The 19104-nt window shown below is 42.7% G+C and overlaps 1 protein-coding gene across 1 annotated transcript; it reads left to right on the top strand.

The window, feature by feature from the left end:
* Window positions 1–1575: 1575 nt before the first annotated feature.
* On the top strand, window positions 1576–16186 carry sphk1 (sphingosine kinase 1; the record flags this gene model as incomplete). The annotated part of the gene is made up of 5 exons (XM_080512168.1): window positions 1576–2002; window positions 10611–10760; window positions 12840–12934; window positions 13694–13809; window positions 15277–16186. The coding sequence occupies 5 exons, from the start codon at window positions 1576–1578 to the stop codon at window positions 16184–16186; spliced, it is 1698 nt and encodes a 565-aa protein (XP_080368294.1).
* Between the last annotated feature and the right edge of the window lie 2918 nt (window positions 16187–19104).

The raw sequence follows: 19104 nt of genomic DNA, 5'->3' as shown, positions 1-19104 counted from the left end.
ATACTAAAGATACACATCATGAGATTTGATATAACTCATACAAATGTCAGCAAATACCATCTTCATTCATTCATTCATTCATTCATCAACAAGACTGTCCATTTTACAATCACAAGTTATAAACATGATTTGAAGATAATCTATTTATTCTTTTGTTTAGTGGGACCTCATCAAACATGTGAGCTCCATTACTCCAGAGAAAAGCATTTCTCATAGCACTACTTTAAAAAAGAATGTTATATCTATTTGAGTTCAAATACAAAGTTAATCTGGAAAATATTCAACACATAAACAACACTTTCATATTAAGATGCGTAAATAGGATATATCAGATAACTTGTGTATATTTGAGTTCAGGGTCCACATTCGGCCCAATTTCTTCTTGAGCGGGCTGGGCTGGAAATATAGTGCCACGCTAGCCTTTGAATGTATACTTTAAAGTTTTTCTTTGCGGTGCTGCGGCAAATACATGATGGAAATGTCACTTTTTTGCTATTTTTTTTGCAAAAATCAAACAATTACTACTGTAAATGTCAACAAACTCAACAGAAATCCTAGTTTAATGATACCTTCAGGTGCAAAACACCCTTCAGTAATTTGGTTTAAAAAAATGAATGTTTACTTTGAAAGTTTTACCATTTGCGTTTTGGTTTCGTGGGCCGGATTACAGCCTATTGCATGTCAGTTTTGACCCACGGGCAAAATTAAGACTGTGAAAAAGTGACAGAACCTCATAAAAAATAGTGACAACTTGCTTGCTTGCTAGAGTTGTTGGGTGCACTGTTATATTATCTCCCAATAGAAAACAAGGACTATGAGGATTTGTGTGTTTATGGATAATGCTGCATTTATGTATTTACCTCATCTATTGGAGTACATTTGTAATTATTGATGTTGGTTGTCCGAATGTAATGATAACACTGTTGACAATAGATGCTACTGAAAACGATGTAAAGAGGCAGAGTAAAATAAGTTTATACTTCTTCAGTTCTATAAATACAGATTAGCATGTATCAAAGATTAATCATGTTGTCTTTTCTGCATTTGTTTATGTATTTCGATGAGTTCTTTCCTTTTTATTCTATTTGTTTTGTCTCTTTTTTACATGTTCGAAATAAATGAAAATCAATCAAATCAACATTTTTATTTAAATGGGAGAAACTATTAAAATTTAGAATATGCTTGACTTCTACCTCTGTGTATGCAATTGACTTCCATGTGTTGGAAAAGTTTAAATTTTTTACATTTTGTGTGACTCATGACACAAACAATGGGCAGAGAATCAAAAAAAAAAAAAAAAAAAAAACGTGGCTCCATGTGAAGAGAGATCGCAGACTTGTGGAGCGGATGTTGTTCCTAAACTGTGGCAGAGAGAGGCTGCGGGTCGCAGGACAGGCGGCTGCGCTCCTCTCCATCACTGCCATTCCGCTTCCAGTCACTAGGGAGAGACTCTAAACCGGGGAAGCAGCCGTTATTACGCTTAAAGGTCCCACGGCAGGCTGCTGGAGCTCAGAGTCTGCACCGCACCGCCATCCGCACACCGGCCTCCGGGACGCGTCCGACTCTCCGTCCGGGATGGAGAAAGGCGCCTCCGGTCCGGAGCCATCCCGCCAGCGGAACGGGTTCGTGGGCGTGCTGTACGGGGAGTTCACCGACACACTCAACGAGAGCGTCCGGTACTCGGTGAGCCTGACGGAGAGCGCCCTGACCATCCAGAGGATCAGCTCCTCACCCGGCCGGACCAAGGTGGTTTTTAACTTGACGGACTGCGTCGGCTGCCGCGCGCACCGAGGGCCGGACAGCACGGACGTCGGGGCGTACTTCACCGCCTATTTCTACCCGTTCAAGAGGCGCTGGATGAGCGCCGGGCTGACCCGGCAGAGAGTAGAGCAGTGCTTTCGGGTCGCGCTGGTCCAGGACCCGCTCGCCAACCTCCAGGAGGCTGAGAGGTGGGCTCGAGCCATCAGGGATGCCTCCATGCTGCAGGCGCCCCGGAGAGACGGTGAGCGCCGTGCACGGGTCATCTAAACTTTATATAACACGATCAGGCCTTTGCATTAAAAAAAAAAAAAAAAAAAAAAAGTCGACTGTGCAGATGATAACATGTTTGACACCACGGTGACGTTTGGCTACTTAGAGGCGCGCCTCAGACGCACTTAGAAACTCTGGTAAAATAAACTGAGTTTTTGCATTGATGAAACAGGATCAACTTGTAAATGATCACAGTGGAAGCTTTAGTTTCTGCCTGTATATATATATATATATATATATATATATATATATATATATATATATATATATATATATATATATATATATATATATATATATAAACAGGTTTGTCCATATGGACACACATTCCAGCGGCTGTCAGTAACCTGCTCTACCTGCACTGAAAGGTGAGCCTGCTGCACACACACACACACACACACACACACACACACACACACACACACACACACACACACACACACACACACACACATACACACACACACACACACGAAAATGATCTCTCAAGTCTTTAGATATTTCGCCTTCTCCTCTGTCAAGATTGTAGCCTTGCTCCGGCTTCATTATTTCTGCTCAGGAGATTCCCATGGAGAGTTTATTGTTGATGTGTGGGGGGGAAAAATAATCACATCAAAACAACGTCTGTTTTTTTCATCCTGCTTTGGAGCAGCCTCCTCTAATTAGGTCTCATCATGTCTCGCTCTGTTTAAAATGCAGACTGTCCTCAAGATCTTTTGTCTTCCAATCTCATTAGTTTCCCCGTGCTACATCCTGGAATGCAATGACAGGGTAATTAACATGAATACAATATGAGAAGTGTTCTGGCCGTTAATTATCACTATCACTCATTTGTAACAAAGTGGTGATATTTGCTAACAGGGAAACAAAGGCATTCTGGCTTCAAAGTAATGATGCTCTTCCAGTAGGGTGCACACACTCAGTGCCCTCTCTGTCAGGTCAGATATTATCCTTTTCTTCCCATAGAAAAATCCAGTTGTTTAAAATATATATATATATATATATATATATATATATATATATATATATATATATATATATATATATATATATATATATATATATATATATATATATATATATATATATATATATATATATATATATATATATATATATATATATTTTTAAAGCAGACATGCACTCCTTCAGGCAGATCTGTTCAAAGAAGGAGCGGATATTTGACTTGGCGGTGACTAATTTGGAATGCTGGTTACCAAAGATGGACGATGCCGGATGAGGAATGAGGTGGACCTGCAGGCGGCCGCCTCCAGGTGCACACTGCAGGCAGCGACCGGACACTGTGTGATGAGCAGCATCCAGCCTCGCCGTGCACTCTGCAGCCAGTGGGGGTTTGACTTCGAGGTCTGTACTGCCAGGCGGGCAGGCAGATGGTAACCTGAGAGGTAGCAGGGCGGCCCCGTATCGCTGTCCTCCTACTGGACTCATCAAAGAGCTTCCAGCCTGGGAGCCTTTCAATCACACATACTAATGAACCAGTTCATCCAAAGAGTTTCTCATTCCAGTTAATTTTTTTTCTTCCCTGCCGCTTTGGTTCTTTTGAACCCAGCGTCTCAGTGATGATGTGATCACATCACTAATTTATGGGCTTGTTTTAGCATCCCAGATCCAGGCTATCCAATAATACAGTATTTAGGAGAATATATTATGTGCTCTAAACGAGTTATGCTGTGCTAATAGATGCAGGATTGCCTTGTCATAGAGGGTGAATGAAAGTCAGTGTCACTAATCCCTCATATTGTATTTACCGCCTAAGTTAATTGCATGTCATCTCATCTGGGATTGCAGATGGAAAGGTTGGATTAAAAGTGCAGTTGTGGCACAAGATTGGTATTTAGGCGGAGAGCTATCGTGGTGACGCACTTTTCACCGAAGTGACGAAACGAGGGATTTGTCATTAAAGGTGTATCTTACAGTGATGGTTGTAACGGCTAGTTTCGCTTCGTTGTTGAAGTCTGTTGTATCACTACTCCTCTCGATTCAGCTTCATTGGAATGAATGAGCTGTAAATTATGAAGTGCACACACTGTGATGTGGCCCTGCTGCTTAGAAGATACACAGTAGGACTGCACGCAAAGGAATGAGTGGATGGTTACTTGATTTGACATTGCCCATGACTGTCCTCCCCCTTTTTCCATTTTTACTATGCGACTAGCCATGTCTTTCGTCTACATTATGAGTATATGGCAAAAATCTTTTTACATTTTTGACATTTGGACATTTCTACATCATAGATTCCAAATATTTTGATTCTTTTTGGACTGACATGCCAGAAAAGCTCTGTGGGAAATTTTCAAAATTCTGGGTCTGTGTCTCAGCAAGCGCATCTTTAAAATGTGCAAATAAGATATTCCAGTGCTAGTGTGAGCACAATCTTCACACCAACTGTGCCTGGGTAACAAGTCAGGAGTGTAAAAGAAGAGGAAAAGGAGGGGAATAGCTGTAGCATGTTCAACTCCCTGAAAAAATAAAACAATGTTTTTTTTTTCCCCAGCAGCCTTGGGGTCAGGTGTGTCTGTCAGTGTGTGATCTCCCTCGGGGATCTGCCAAAACCGTTGTGTCTTCCTGGGATAACGGAGTCAAGAGCCACAATGAGTCACCAGGCAACCTTTCACCCCAGCCAGTATCTCTGTCCCCGCGGGGCTTTCGTCTCCTGCTCTGTGACACACGGCCGTGATGGCCTGTCAGCACACCGCTCCCCGCTCCAACCCCTGTCTGATCTGCCTCTGTAGACGGCGGTGTGTCTGTGCTCCCTGGACCTGCTCCTCTCTCCTCTCCAGCAAACACTCACCCGCCCTCGGAATGCAGCTTGTTTGCAGACGGGTGTCTGCCGGCTGAATATAGAGCCAGCCGCTCCTGAATGAGAGCATTTTTACTAAACAGCCCACATATTTGTTTCTCCTCCCGGAGCCTCCTTCAATGGCTTCACATTGAAACAAACGTTGCATCTCTGTTCAGATATTTTTCTGCATAGTGATACACTTGTGGCAATGAGGTGGGAACTCTTCTCTGTCAGTTCAGGACTTGTTAGCATTGACACATTGTCATATCCAGTCTGCCTGTCACCTCACTGCCTGTGCGTTTGTTGTTCACCCACTTGTAACTGTGAAATACACACACTGCAGCTGAAAGTTTGCTCGGCAGTGTGATGGGCAGGATGCACCCGCAGGTATCTGACTCCACATCTGAGCCAGTTCTCGCATACCAACTCACATTCTGCCTCCTCCCATCTCACAAACAGGCTCTGCATTCATACAGACAGGAGAAATGTGCAGGAAGGAGTCATTTTTAGCAGCAGGGATGTGGAAAATCATGGGCTGTGGCTATCATGGTAGAACTGGTGGTCTTCGCATCCACATGTTGGAGGTTTAATACCTCATCTCACCTTCATAAAATTTTCCTGACGCTCGAGTTGCTGTGAGTGGAGGTCGAGCAACTTGCATAACCTGCAATATATATAAATATATAGCAAAAGACAGACCCAACTGCGATAAGCTATGTTGCCTTGAGCTGTGCATTCATCCTCTGCAAATTCAAAATGACAGAATTTTAAATATGTACGAAACAAGTCCAATTAATTGCAATGAAATCACAAATACTGTGCAATATAAAACCATGTAAACCATTGACTGGTCAAAGTGTTGGACAGTTCAGTTGGCGAAAGCCCTGAACTAAAAGAAAACTGACTAAAAAATAACAGTCAATAAAATTCTCTTGCTATTAAATGCTGGTGGTGACAACATGCTGGCATACATGTGATCAATAAAGGGAGCAACATGGTAGAGTCACCTACTAGTATAAAGAAGTAAAAGAGGAGTGTTACGTGGAAGAATTCATGTTAAAGCTCAAACACATATATTTAAATGTTTCTATGTATCACATATGGCATCCTGCAGTCTTAGCGACCACCAATGGTGTGTGAATATAACCGAACCGATCATGTAAAATATGCTCAGTATCCTTCAGTAATCAATTCACCATTTAGGCTACGTCTGTGTCATGTGGTTAAAAGAAGATGGAGGCGTTTACACTCCCCAGATATTCAGGGCAGTGTCTGTAAATGACTTCACTTGAAACAGCTGACACATCTAACATTGAAGATATTTAAAAAGTTTTCACCACTTAATCTTTAACAACTTGCAACAAAACATCTTTTTCTCATTATATATAAATTATTGATCGGTTGTTGTTCTGTTGTAATTGAAGCACACAAAATCCAATCATCCACTCACCTTTTAATGATTTATAGAATTCAGGTTTGTTTGGCACTGCAGCTGATCCCAGCTGATGGGTGAAGGCAGGACACGCGTGCACACACGCGCACACGGCTGTGGAAGAGGTGTTTATTTCTTTTTCTCATAATTGTACAGAGGATTTAGTTTGAGGTTGTTATGAGGTGGCTTTATAATATGAGACAGCTTTGAAATTGAGTCAATCCCATTAATATAACTGAGGGTAAACTGTGAGGAATGTCTCACAGTCCTGTCAGAAGGGAAGGTCATTACAGAGCAAACTGGCATGTGGGGGCAATCAGGGAGTCTTGTCCATGACTCCAGAACACAGTCAGTTCACAGGGGAGTATTTTCAAGTAAAAAAAAAAACAACAGCAGTAGGAAGGTACGTGATCAAAAGGTACCATATGGGCAGATGGGGGGGCAGAACCAGAAAACATCATGTAAAGCTGGGAAACTAAACAAGACAAAAAGTCAGGTGACACTGTGAAGTGAAGGAGTAAGTGGTAATGAGACGGAGGTGAGCTTGATTGCAGTGGGAAGCTGTAATGAGCTCAGAGGAGGGCAGGAGGGCGGGACAGCAGGACTCCGGAAAAGGGAGCGAGAAGGTCAAAACACAGACAGCGCAGTCCAGAACTGACTTTTTACAGCACACCCACGGCAGCTGTTTTATGAGACCGTTTTGTTTTAGCTCAGTGAACCCAGTAATATGGCAACTCGCTGTACATAATTAGCATTCCATTAGCATTCATACCTTGACAATATTGATCAATTATTTACAGCATCTAATGCAACCTTTGTTAACTCAGATAAGTGAAACGCATTAAACAATGGTCCTGATTCCAGCCACACCACTGCATGGAAGTCTTAATCAGCTGGTTGGTCCACAATGTTGGTCCAAACTAAAATAACTCTACACATATTGTCATTATATTATCCACACATGTACATGCTTCATGCCTCTCGTCCAAGTAGTAGCAGTACTAGTTCTCCTATTTCCCATTTGTGATACTATGTTCTGGTTTTTTTCCAAATTCTATTCACAGTAATGTTTGGCATTAGATGAGAAGATTCAACTCTACTGCTCATCCCACAAATGTATGCTCCTTAAATGTGGCACCGTCTAAAAGAAAGACAAACACTTTCCAGAGGTAGTTTATGTATTGTCAAGAAGAATTGTTTCAACAAACATGAAGCTTCTCGTTTAGAAGACAACTGGTTTCATGAGTACGAATTTGTTTTATATTCTCACCAGAAAAAAATGTAAGTTGCTCTCTTTTTTCTGAATTAATAAGATACATTTTCTATATTGAAATTGAGCATTGTGGCTGAAAGTGACATGAGCAGCACACAGTTGTTGATCTTGCTGATCTTCTGGAGGCTTTAAGGCTGAATTCAAGGTGAAAAATACTTCAAGATTTGAAAATAATGACTTTATCCTTGAGGTCCGGTCCGTCTGCTGCTGGTGCTTTCAGGAAATAAACTAAGCTCTCAGCCAGTGTGCTCACAGAAAGGCCCACATGCTTTTCTGTTCAATGAAGATTTGATCTTTATATCTGACTTTTCAGAGGTGTCTCTTTGGGTGTATTGAGGGGACATTATTCAGCCAAGCACACTTGAGAGCAGAACCTGATTTGAAAGCTGTTTGAGCATCAAAGGCTGCTTTCCACTGTATTCTGGAAGTGTAGAGAGGACTCTGTGTCTGAAAGGCACATTGTGCTGGATACAAGTGAAACACAATGGTGACCCTGCGGGAATGAACGGTGGCACAGTTTGGCATGTGCCTGTGTGTTTTGACTCTCTCACCTCGCTCTTCCTGGTGAGTCCACATCTTTTTCTCTGAGGGATTCCTGCCTCTGCTGCATCCCATCGTCACGAGCCAAACCAGGTGGACGCTGCCTGCAACGACAGCAGCAGCAGCAGGGACACATAACAGACTGCAGAACCAAACATTAAGACAAGGACGTGCTGAGAAGACGAACATTGACAGCTCAGACTGAGTCAACAGAGGGTCGTCAGCCAAAACCAGGATGCGTAAAGCAGCTTCGTCTGTACCACAGGAGTGAAAAACATATTGTGTCTCTCTGGCTCCTAATCCACATGTTTTATTCCACATTTGTTTACTGTATATTACTGTTATCAGCCATTGGGATTCATAGACAGTGAAAGCCAAATTTCAGTTATGATTTATGATTTACTAAAACACTGAACTTATTCTGTTTTATGTTAATTCATTCTCAAAGTGCAAGGAATAAAATATCTTCCTCTCGTCTGCTGCTGTTCCCCCTTGAAACCTCCTCAACCCAAAAGTTTACAGATTTAAAATAATACTGAAACACAGTCGCTTGAATTGTTAATCAAATGTATTGCTTCTGTAGAATTTTCCCTGCCTAATATTTAAAGTCAGCTTGATATTTACAGAGAAAAATCCTTACCGACATCTTTGCCTTTCATCCCCCAAACTAGAATTTTTCGTTCATTCTCCTTCATATGAGCTCTGGTGAGTTTGTGCTTTAAAGGTCAAAAGCATCTGCAGCTTGTCCTGAGGGGAAGGTTTCTCTCCGAACTCACTTTAAAGGCTGGAAATAATTTTTGGGGTTTTTTTTGTTGCAGCTGCAGTATTTGGTACATCGTAATGAGACGGTTAGTTCCAAAGGGACTTTTGAAACAAAAACAGAATCGGGTAAAAGCCTCTTTAATGAAAAGATTAACTGATTATTACACTACATTACGCTCATTAGGCTCTTTAATACCCCAAATTAATTTGGAGATTTTCAGCTTGTAGACTAGCTGTTTGGGTGTAATATGTTATACATTTTACGTTCACACAAATGTTAGGTTATATTCCTTTTATCATATTATGTGCTAGTTTATTTTTAAGTATCAGATACTGTCACCTATTAAAATTTGCCTTTCATTTTCAAGTCACAGTTACATGGGATTGGTCATTAAATGACATAGAACAGACTTATCAGACTCATTTTAGTTTTGGGGATACATAGACCTATTAAATGATGGTATTAAACACGTTAAATAGCAACTTAAACCAAAAGTTTTACCAACGTTATACGGCAGAAAAACAAGTGAATTTTGAACATGTTCACATTAAAGGAACTTTTTCATAATCTCTCAAGTAAAGAGCCATTTGAAGTCTTAACTGCCGCAGTGTTTCTCTTGGACTGTGACTTTAACCAGTGACTCCTGATTATTTAATTTCAGAAAAATGTTAAAAGCTGCATTTAAGGAATTTCCCTTCTGGGGATTAATACAGTGCTATAAATTAAAAAAGTGGAACAAGTTTACCATGTGTAAAATTATTTTTGTATTTGTACAATGATTATAATTTATGATCATTTGACCAGTTCTTGAATGTTTGCTGCACTGTGGGAGGCAATCAAGCATTCAGCTGAGGGGTTCAAACTACAACCTGCGCACCAACTGCCACCCTTGTCCTATTTCTAATTTATCTGCAGCACTTGTCAAGCGTAATGCACTTACAATTGATTGATGTTGGTAATGTTGCTAGACGAGAGGTATATTTGTTGTGTGTCCCTCAGTGAAGTTAATAAATGCAGTGTTTTAAAACTGAGCCAGAATAAAAGCTGTGATTGTGTGCAGGTTATACAAGGAACCATTCACATGAATTACCAATTTAAGCCTTCAACATCACCTCAATGTGAAAGATGGAGCTGCAAGCAAAATGCTGATATGGAAACGAGTAAAAAGTTTCTCACAAAAAATGTTTCGCCATCCTTTAGCAGACATGTTTCCAAAGGAACCCTTTTTTTATGGCTTTGGTGCTGATGCTATAAGATCGCTCACTTTTTTTCATGCTGGTTTTGGTCATGAAAACACCTAAAAATCAGGCTACCAGGCATGAATCCATGTTTAAAAAGTGGACTTGAAGAAGCCCTAATACACCCAAATCCCAGGAGGGATGTGTCTTTGTCATTCCGTTAATTTGACTTCCCTTGAAAGACACCAGCAACAGGTAAAGTTCCCCACAGGCATGTTAAGACACCACACATTGCTATTAATAATTGGTAAGATCCCGAATGAGAAGCATCTGTACGCCCTCTCTCTTTGAAGAAAGTAGCATGTCACATTAAAATTAAGCATTGTCAGCTTGAATGCTCTCCGAGCCGGTGACTTTACTGTTTCATGCTCTTTTTTTTTTTTTTCCACATACCGGTAGTGCATTTCTGTGCCACGTCGTCCCCAAGGGAGAAGGCTGTGCTTATACATTCCTCGACTCCCCATGTTTTGTCCTTGCCCTCCCCCTCCCTACCCACATTCACATGCTCCTCTCTCCATTATTTGACTCAGGTGTGGTGTACTCTGAGGTCCGTAGACCCTGCAGGGTCATGATGCTGGTGAACCCTCACAGTGGGCGTGGACAAGCTCTCCAACTCTTCTCTGGCCACATTCAGGGCATGCTCACAGAGGCCTCAGTTCCCTACACGCTGGTTCTCACAGGTCAGTAGAATCAACATGTTTTCCGCATGCATTTAGCTGGTACTCTTAACAAGGTCACCTTCAAAAAAGGAGATTAAACCTTTGACCCATCATGGGATGATCTGATAAAGAAGTAGGTCGCGCTGCCACTGACACACACACATATACAAGTTGGCATCGCGACAATCCAAGCCACACTAAAATCTCTGCAGGAATTATGCATTGTTTTTGTGACCCCCCAAACCCATAAGCCACATGTTACTAGCAAACATTAGCGGGCACACGTACACATAGCTGCAAGCACTCTCCACGAAACACATTAAAACCTCATTTCGGTTGCGCAGCTGCTCCACTTTCTGTGTGAGACACCGATTCCATTTTGTGACCTTAAAGTGTGTTGAGTTGCTCGCTGTCATCTGAGGCTCTGAACTGAATCCGACCCCTCTCTGAATACATAGGATGGGCAAGGAACACAATTTTATGCAGGATTTACCTTCCAATTTTTTAATTCAATTCCTTTCTATTTCTAAAACAGCACAAAAGTCAGTGTGAATTAGATGGCCTGTCTTGTGTTAGTTGAATCTTTTCTACAGTTTCAGGATAGATTGACTAAAAACAGCAAGGACAAAACAGAGCGAAACTGTGTTTGTGTGTTTATTTGGGAGAGAGTGTGCATGCAGGCTCTTTGTGTAGACTCTCGGGACTCAAAGGAAGGTCAGCAGCTGGGAGGTGATGAAAAAGGACAGAGTCATTACCGACACGGACATGGCCCCCAAAGAGGAATGGAGCAGAACTGAAATGAGGGGGCGGGTGCACAAGGGTCACTGAGGCACTTCAGTGGTGGCATACAGTAGCCAGTCAGGTGTGACTCAGAGCCCATTTAACCGGCGCACAGCTCCTTGATGACTGTATCACACTGCCTTTGCCTGAGGAAGGACAAGTACCCGTGGAGCCACTTCTTGTGTCAGCGTGTACCTTTTACATACTGTATGAAGCATCCAGTGTACCAAAGTTTAATCTTCACCCAGGTTCACCTCGGAAGAAGGCGATCGAAGCTGACAGGAAGAGGCATTTATAGAGAAACGGCAAAAAAAAAAAAATGGTGGAAAAACATGTGTATGTGGTGTTTTAACAGGGAATCTGATACAAAAACAATACGTGATGCGAGTTTGTTTGCTGTAATCAGTGCATCTTTTGTAGCAATCAGCAGTGGACTTGACCTGCTAATGTCTCCAGGTCCAGTTTGACGTTTGCGTTAGTACTTAGCAGTGACCCCCTCGATAAGGAAGTGGCTCTGAGGTAGCGCGTCAGCACGAGCCCCAGCAGACTCAAAGTGCTGAGTCAGCTGTGTAGTGCAGCTACTCCCTCTGCTTCAGTCTGTCAACAAAGCACTGCATCAATTCCTCCAGCCTCCCAGCAAACAAACAGCAGGGAAAGAGAGACCCAGGAGAGAGTACAGGTACACGTTATTTATCTTTAATTCCAGTTTTGTCCTCAATCGATGCTCAATGAAGGAAACTTCCTGCAAAGATGGCAGTACATCCGAACTTGTTAATTTTCTTGTCTGCCATCCCCTGTCAGCCCTTTTAAAGGCTGCCTTTTTCCCTTTTTCCACACATACACTCGTGACTCCACTGGGGAGCCTCGGCTGGCAGCACTGTCCGCTTTAATGCTGGCGGGATGAGCCCACTGAGGCCCCCTGCAGAGGGACCCACTCAAGGATGCTGCCAATAAAACTAGGCTGAACAAATAGCTCGCTCATCCGGCAGCGCATTAACCAGCACTCACACACCAACACACTGGACACTGATTACACACATGCAGATATTTGTCAGTCACAGATGTTTGCAGGCAGGCTAAGCTGCCTTGGAGCGTTGAGTAGCCACTGGATGGGCTAATGTGATATGTCTGGCCTGATAAGGGGAAATTGAATCTCTTTTCTGCTTAATCTCCCTGATCCTACCCCCGAGGCCGGTGATGAAGGGAACATGTCTCTTTCTCTGCCCTTGTCCTTGTTTTTCATTTTGTCACTTTGTTCTACACATTGCCACATGTTCTGGATTGTGTTCGAGTTTCTGTGCCGTCTCTCCCGTTCCTCAGAGCACCAGAACCACGCACGGGAGGTCGTGAGGAAGGCGGACCTGTCGAAATGGGACGCCCTGGTTATCATGTCTGGAGACGGGCTGCTGTTTGAGGTACTCAGCCAGTTTCTTTACATAACGACACACATAACAGCTGGACAGCTGTCAACCATATCAACTGACATTAAACATGGGATACGAAATATGCTCATAGTGCTCTGCAATCAGATTTGCATTAAGTGTACTTTCACTTCTTGGACCCCATTTTAACCAAATACAACCATGCCATATACATTCCATTTTTTGGCTCACATGCTTGTCTGCAGTTCCCTCTCACAGAGTTTCAGACGTTTGTTGACTAATATTGAATAGTAATATTGTAAATTATAAAGTCAACAACAATAAGCAACACAATATGTACTGCTGTTCAGACAGCCTTTGTGATATGTATATTGCCAATTTTTATATCCTGACACTAAATCGTCGATACATATCATGTAGGCCTACTTCACACTGATATTTCTATTCATGGAGCTTCTCAGAATAGCCCTGTAAAAAATTAATTTGCTCCCAAACACACAAAAGAGCTCAGGTGCTACGACTCTGGCGCCAACAAATCTGCAGTTGTTAAAGAGCCTTATACTTGTTGTGTAGCTGCAGAGACATCAATGAAGGATTTTATATTAATACTACCATGGTTGTTCTCCAGATCAGCACTGTTCTATGGTTCAGGTGTGGTACCTTCAGGGTCCCTGTTTGCAATGTATTGTCTTACAATAAAAACGATTGGTCAGACTCGGATGCTACCATGTGTTTACAAGTGTGGTGTAATTTGTGTGTTTGTTGTTTGTACAATTGCACTTGTTCATCAAGGTGATAAATGGCCTGATGGAGCGAGAGGACTGGCAAGAGGCCATCCAAACCCCTCTGGGTATTCTACCAGGTGGCTCTGGTAATGCCCTGGCTGCCTCCATCCACCACTACTCACAGTGAGTCAGTCCATTATTGGGTCATTTAAATGCATGAGCTAACACTGTAAAAGAGGAACCTTCCTCAGCCTAAAAAGACAATTTATCTCCTGTCTGTGTAATTATGCCAACGGCTGACGGGGCACATCATTCCTCAGGAGGGAGGAGAGAGTGGAACTGTTGTGCTGTGCAGCCGAAGGTCATTTCAGGTTTCTCTCAAAGGAATGCTGTCAAGGCTTTCGAAACTCTCACATTATGAGTGATTATACTTCTGAGTGCAGCTGTGGCACATGTTGAACCAGCACATCCCAGGTATTATCTCCATCTGCTGGCTGGCTGTTGGCACAACATGAAACAACAAACCTGCCAATAAAGTGTGACAAACTGCTCTGAGCGATGGACGAAACAAGAGCTGAAGGCCGCTGACTAGAACTGCAGGACTATGGTTTGTCTGAAGCTCCTTTGAGTCTGATGAGTTGTAAGTTGGAGCGGCCGAAGATTAGATAGCATAGCTCTTACTATGTCTGTGATGAACTGGCTCATCCGAGTTCAATGACATTATCAAAATATATATATTCACATGACAGATGTATATTTGTAATTCAACAGTTTTGTTCTACACACACCACAAATGAAATTAAGCATATCTTCCAAGGAACAGCTTGGACCTGTGTTTACCAACAGAAATGTGTTAATTGATGTAACGAGATGCTGAAGTCGTTCCTTAGAGAGTTTGTTCCATATTGACATGCCAGCATTGCACATTTGCTACAGATTTGTCGGCTGAAAAATCCATGATGTGAATCTCCTGATCAATTGCTTCTAAAGAAGCCCTTTTGGACTGAAACCTATGGAGGCTTTATGAAGCATGAAATCAATTCTCATGTTAAAAAAAAAAAAAAAAACAGATGGTACACTGTGGTCATAAAGGCATGAACATAGTAAGCTAAATACTCAAGTAGGATGGACCTGAAGTGTGCAAAGAAACCCACATAGCATGACAAATGGCAGCCTGAACCATTGATTCATCTTTCATGTTGTCAAAGTTCTTACCCCGTCATCAGAATGTTGGTGTAGGAATCAAAACTTTCTTTTACTGTCCAATATTGATGAGCTCATGGGAACTGAAGCTTCAGTTTCCTTTTCATAGTGGCATTTGGTCTTTTGGTGTCTTTTATACCTTGATTATAGTGAATGGTTATTTCACTTACTCACTTACTGTCTATTCTCCCCTGATTTTTGGCATCAACAAGCCATTTTCCCACAGATATCTGCTGCTCACTGGATGTGTTCTTTTTTTTGGACGATTCTCTGTCAATCCTAGAGATGGTTGTGGGTGAAATTTCTAGTAGTTCACTTGTATATAAAATAGTTGGACCAGCGTTTCTGACACTAACAATCATAGACAAGAGATAGATTTTTGCATTTACAGACTACAATGCCACTTTGTTGCTACAGTTGCATTTATTTTGTGTTTTACTCTCACAGGTCTCCTCCGGCATGGAACGAAGAACTGCTGTTGAGCTGCGGCTTCATGTTGTGCAAAGGTCTGGTTGGCTCACTGGACCTGGTGTCCATCCACTTGGCTTCGAGACAGCGCCTCTTCTCCTTCCTTTCGCTGGCCTGGGGCTTCGTGGCAGATGTCGATATTGAAAGCGAGAAGTATCGCCATGTGGGCGCTATCCGCTTCCTCATGGGCACACTGGTGCGTCTGGCCTCCCTCAAAGTGTATCAGGGCAGGTTGGCGTACCTTCCTGTGAAAGAAGCTCCAAAGCTGCCAAAGGGGAGCTTGAAGGTGAACCACCCACCCTCAACACCTCAGCACCCCTCACTCTGCTCCTCGCTTCCTTGCCGGCTCATCCCCACATTTACTCCCATCCAAAGCCCTCACCTCAACTGCCACAGCACGAACTCCAACCACAACACCATCACCAACTCCTGCAACAACGCAATCACCACCAAGAGACCAGAGACCCAAAGCGACCAGAAAACCAGAGCCCCCGTAGACTCTCTTCTTCCAGGACTGGACCAGCCTGTCCCAGACAGTTGGACGGTGGTTAAGGAAGAAGACTTTGTCTTGGTGCTGGCTATTTATCAGTCTCACCTGGCTGAGGACTTATGGACTGTCCCTGGTGCATTGGCAGACGATGGACTGATTCATTTGTTCTATGTAACGGCAGGAATCTCTCGACCTGCCCTCCTGCGTCTCTTTCTTGCAATGGAGAAGGGTGCACATTTGGCATGTGGCTGCCCCCACCTGGTGTACGAGAAGGTGAAGGCCTTGCGGCTGGAGCCCATTTCACCACAAGGCATGATCACTGTGGACGGAGAGATGGTGGAGTATGGGCCCGTCCAAGCTCAAATTCACCCTGGACTGGCAAGACTCATATGTGGGTGACCCTGAGAGTATCAGATCTTTTTTTTTATGACTAAGCTTTATAGCTTTGTAGCTTTGGCCTTTTATACTCAGTATCAGTTTCATTATATATGCTGTGTTTTCAGAAGTGCCAAAGACATATCAGCCTCTGGAAATTCCTTCTATTTTTCTACAAAAACAACTTGTCCTATTTTTATGGACCCCTGTCCCTTATTCTCTCAGCGTTTGATTCAGGGCCAAAGTCACGGACGGTCGTTCTTGCTGCTGGCTGCTTAGAGGCTTTAGAGAAGCGTTGAAGGATGGTGTGTGCATGCACATGAGTGTACAAGTGTGCATAGGGGGAAAGATCTTTATGTATGTCCGTGATCACTCAAGTGTACGTATTTGTGAGATTGTGCATGAGGAGTGTTGGAGGTGTGGTGGCTGAGGAGTGCATCGTGTACTCGGCTGTCGGACCTTATAAGCACGGCACACGTGAAGAGTAGCACATTTTCCCGTCCTGGGAGGCTCCTGGCGAAACCACGCCCCTTGTGCCACTGTATTACACCAGGATGACAATCTCCCCCCGTGGGCAACAACTCTGACAGCACCACCTCCCCCTAGTCTGGTAAAGAGGAGCTTTCTTACTAAGGAAATATAAATCCCTTGGGGGATTTGCCATGGACAAATCTTTAATCTTTGTATAGTTTATATTTTAAAAAAAAAAACGGGCAATGCCAGATTTGGTCATATTCAGCATTAGAACCCAGTGAGCCTCCCCCTCTCCTCCTTTCAATGTGTGAAAAATTCAGCCATCTCATAATGTGCTGGTGAGGCAGACAGAAACCTGGCCAGTTGAAGTTACACCTCCAGCACCGGCCAGTCCATTTCTTGTCCTGCCTTCCGACCCCGTTTCATCTGCAACCACCATTAAACTGTAGGGAGCCGCCCCCACTTGCACGCAAAATACACACTCTCACTTTCTTTTCCCCCATCCCTCCCCCCGTCCTCTTATGCACAGATCCTCACATACAAACACATTCCCTCGCATCTCTGCAGCACTTAGTGAGGGGGAGGGGCATGGTCTGCTACTGTGCATATGATCCCCTCTCCTCTTGCCATCTTAAGATTGTACTCGCTCTCTCTCCCTTGGTTAACGAGCCATCAGCACCTATTGTGTCCTTAATATGACGCTTTACATCTGTGAGAGCGTGCTAAATAACTTTTTTTTTTTTAAATCATATGAAAGCTTTTAAGTGGGTTTCAAACACATCAGGCTGGTTGAAGCACACTAAAGTCGAAGCAGGCTGTGGTACTGGGTCAGTCAGCATTGCATATTGAGAGGCTTGCAATCAATGTGAGCTGGAGGGAGTCAAGTGGTGAGCTACACTGTGGTGGCCTTTTCTTTGGCTGTGGTGATGAGCATCAGTGCACTGAAGCAGGGGAGAGTGCAAATGTTGGGAGTTATCAGTGCCCCCGTCCACACTGTCCCACACACATTAGTTTATTTCGGGTCAGAGTGGAACTGTTCACATGCAGGTAACAAAACAAATGAAAAACAGCTAAAAAATCATACTGTATGATTTGCTGCTGCATCAAGTAAAAAAGTGGTTGACTGGATTCAACGAAGTGCAGAGTTTCAGGTCTTTTGGTGCAATAGGAAGGGCAATACAGTGCAATGCAAAGAAAAGATCACGCACAGCAATTTGTGCTGCTTTCTGTTTACTTTTCAAGTCACACCGTCCAATGGAAGGAGCTAGAATCGAGCTATTGTTTCAACATAATGCAAACACATATATTTTGTTTCAAACATTACTGTGGTGTTTATATACTGGCCATCTGGACACGGACAAAAACACCCAGAGAAGCTGAAACAAACTTGTAAACTGCAGTGTTGTTGCAGATCATGTATGCATCAGATATTAGCATATCTGTCAAGCTTATTCTTTACCCGCAATCCTCGTGTACTTTCCTGCTGTCATGCCAATTGATTTTTTTTCTTCTGCAAATAACATGTATTTTTAGCTTTTCTCCCCACTTCCTCATCCTTCTGTGTGTAAATTTTTTTTCTACTAAATGTTGACAGTTATGTATGTAAGATTAGGCCTCATTCATTGTATGTGAAGTGTTCATTGGTGCCTACACATTCTCCAACAAGTTCAAGAAGGAGCCAGACATTTTGCATGTTTTTTGTAATACTGGGTCCTGCACATGAGTTTAATACAAGTAACAGTAATCATGCAGGGGTTATTTTTTAGATTCTCAATGAACACTGAAACAAAACAAAAAAAAAGTTAACTCGTCCAAAACAAAGTTGGCCTGCTCATGTTTTGCAGACCAACAAAAATCCAAATGAATTAATTGACTTTACAGTGCAAATAAACAGTAGATTCACTGTAATTATTGCACTGATATTGTGTTCAGTCGTGTGCTAATGTGACAGTGAAATCTGTCCATTTTCTTCCCATTTAATTAGATTGAGGTAGAAACTGGTGTCCAGTCTGTCACAGAACACACACTCGGATAAACACACACAGTCACACCTACAGGCAGAGTACGGTCACCAGTTGTCTGAAGAAATCACATTACTTGCAGAAAACCTATATGCAGAATGAACATGTAAACTCAGCAAACTACACCACTGTGTAGTCTGTACTATCAGTATTTCTCACATTTTAACCAAACTGATATGACTGAACTTCGTGAACGAATCAGTTCTATAATCCCCTGAATCAAACAGTGTTTATGCATGTCTCTAAAGAATTTTACAAAACATAACATTTCTTTAAGAGCAAAAAAAAAAAAAAGGTGATGAACATCATAATTCCCTGAACGTTTTGCTTCCACCAAACTATTTCCCTGCAGTTCCTTAATGTAACTGAAATGTACATGAAATTGACTGATTTCTTATATAATTCTGGGTTTTCCATCGACACTGCAGTGCCATGCTTTTGCCTACG

Source organism: Blennius ocellaris, assembly GCF_963422515.1.
Source record: "Blennius ocellaris genome assembly, chromosome: 16".
Taxonomy (NCBI): domain Eukaryota; kingdom Metazoa; phylum Chordata; class Actinopteri; order Blenniiformes; family Blenniidae; genus Blennius; species Blennius ocellaris.
Note: the sequence above shows the minus strand (reverse complement) of the source record. Positions and strands in the feature narration are given on the sequence as shown.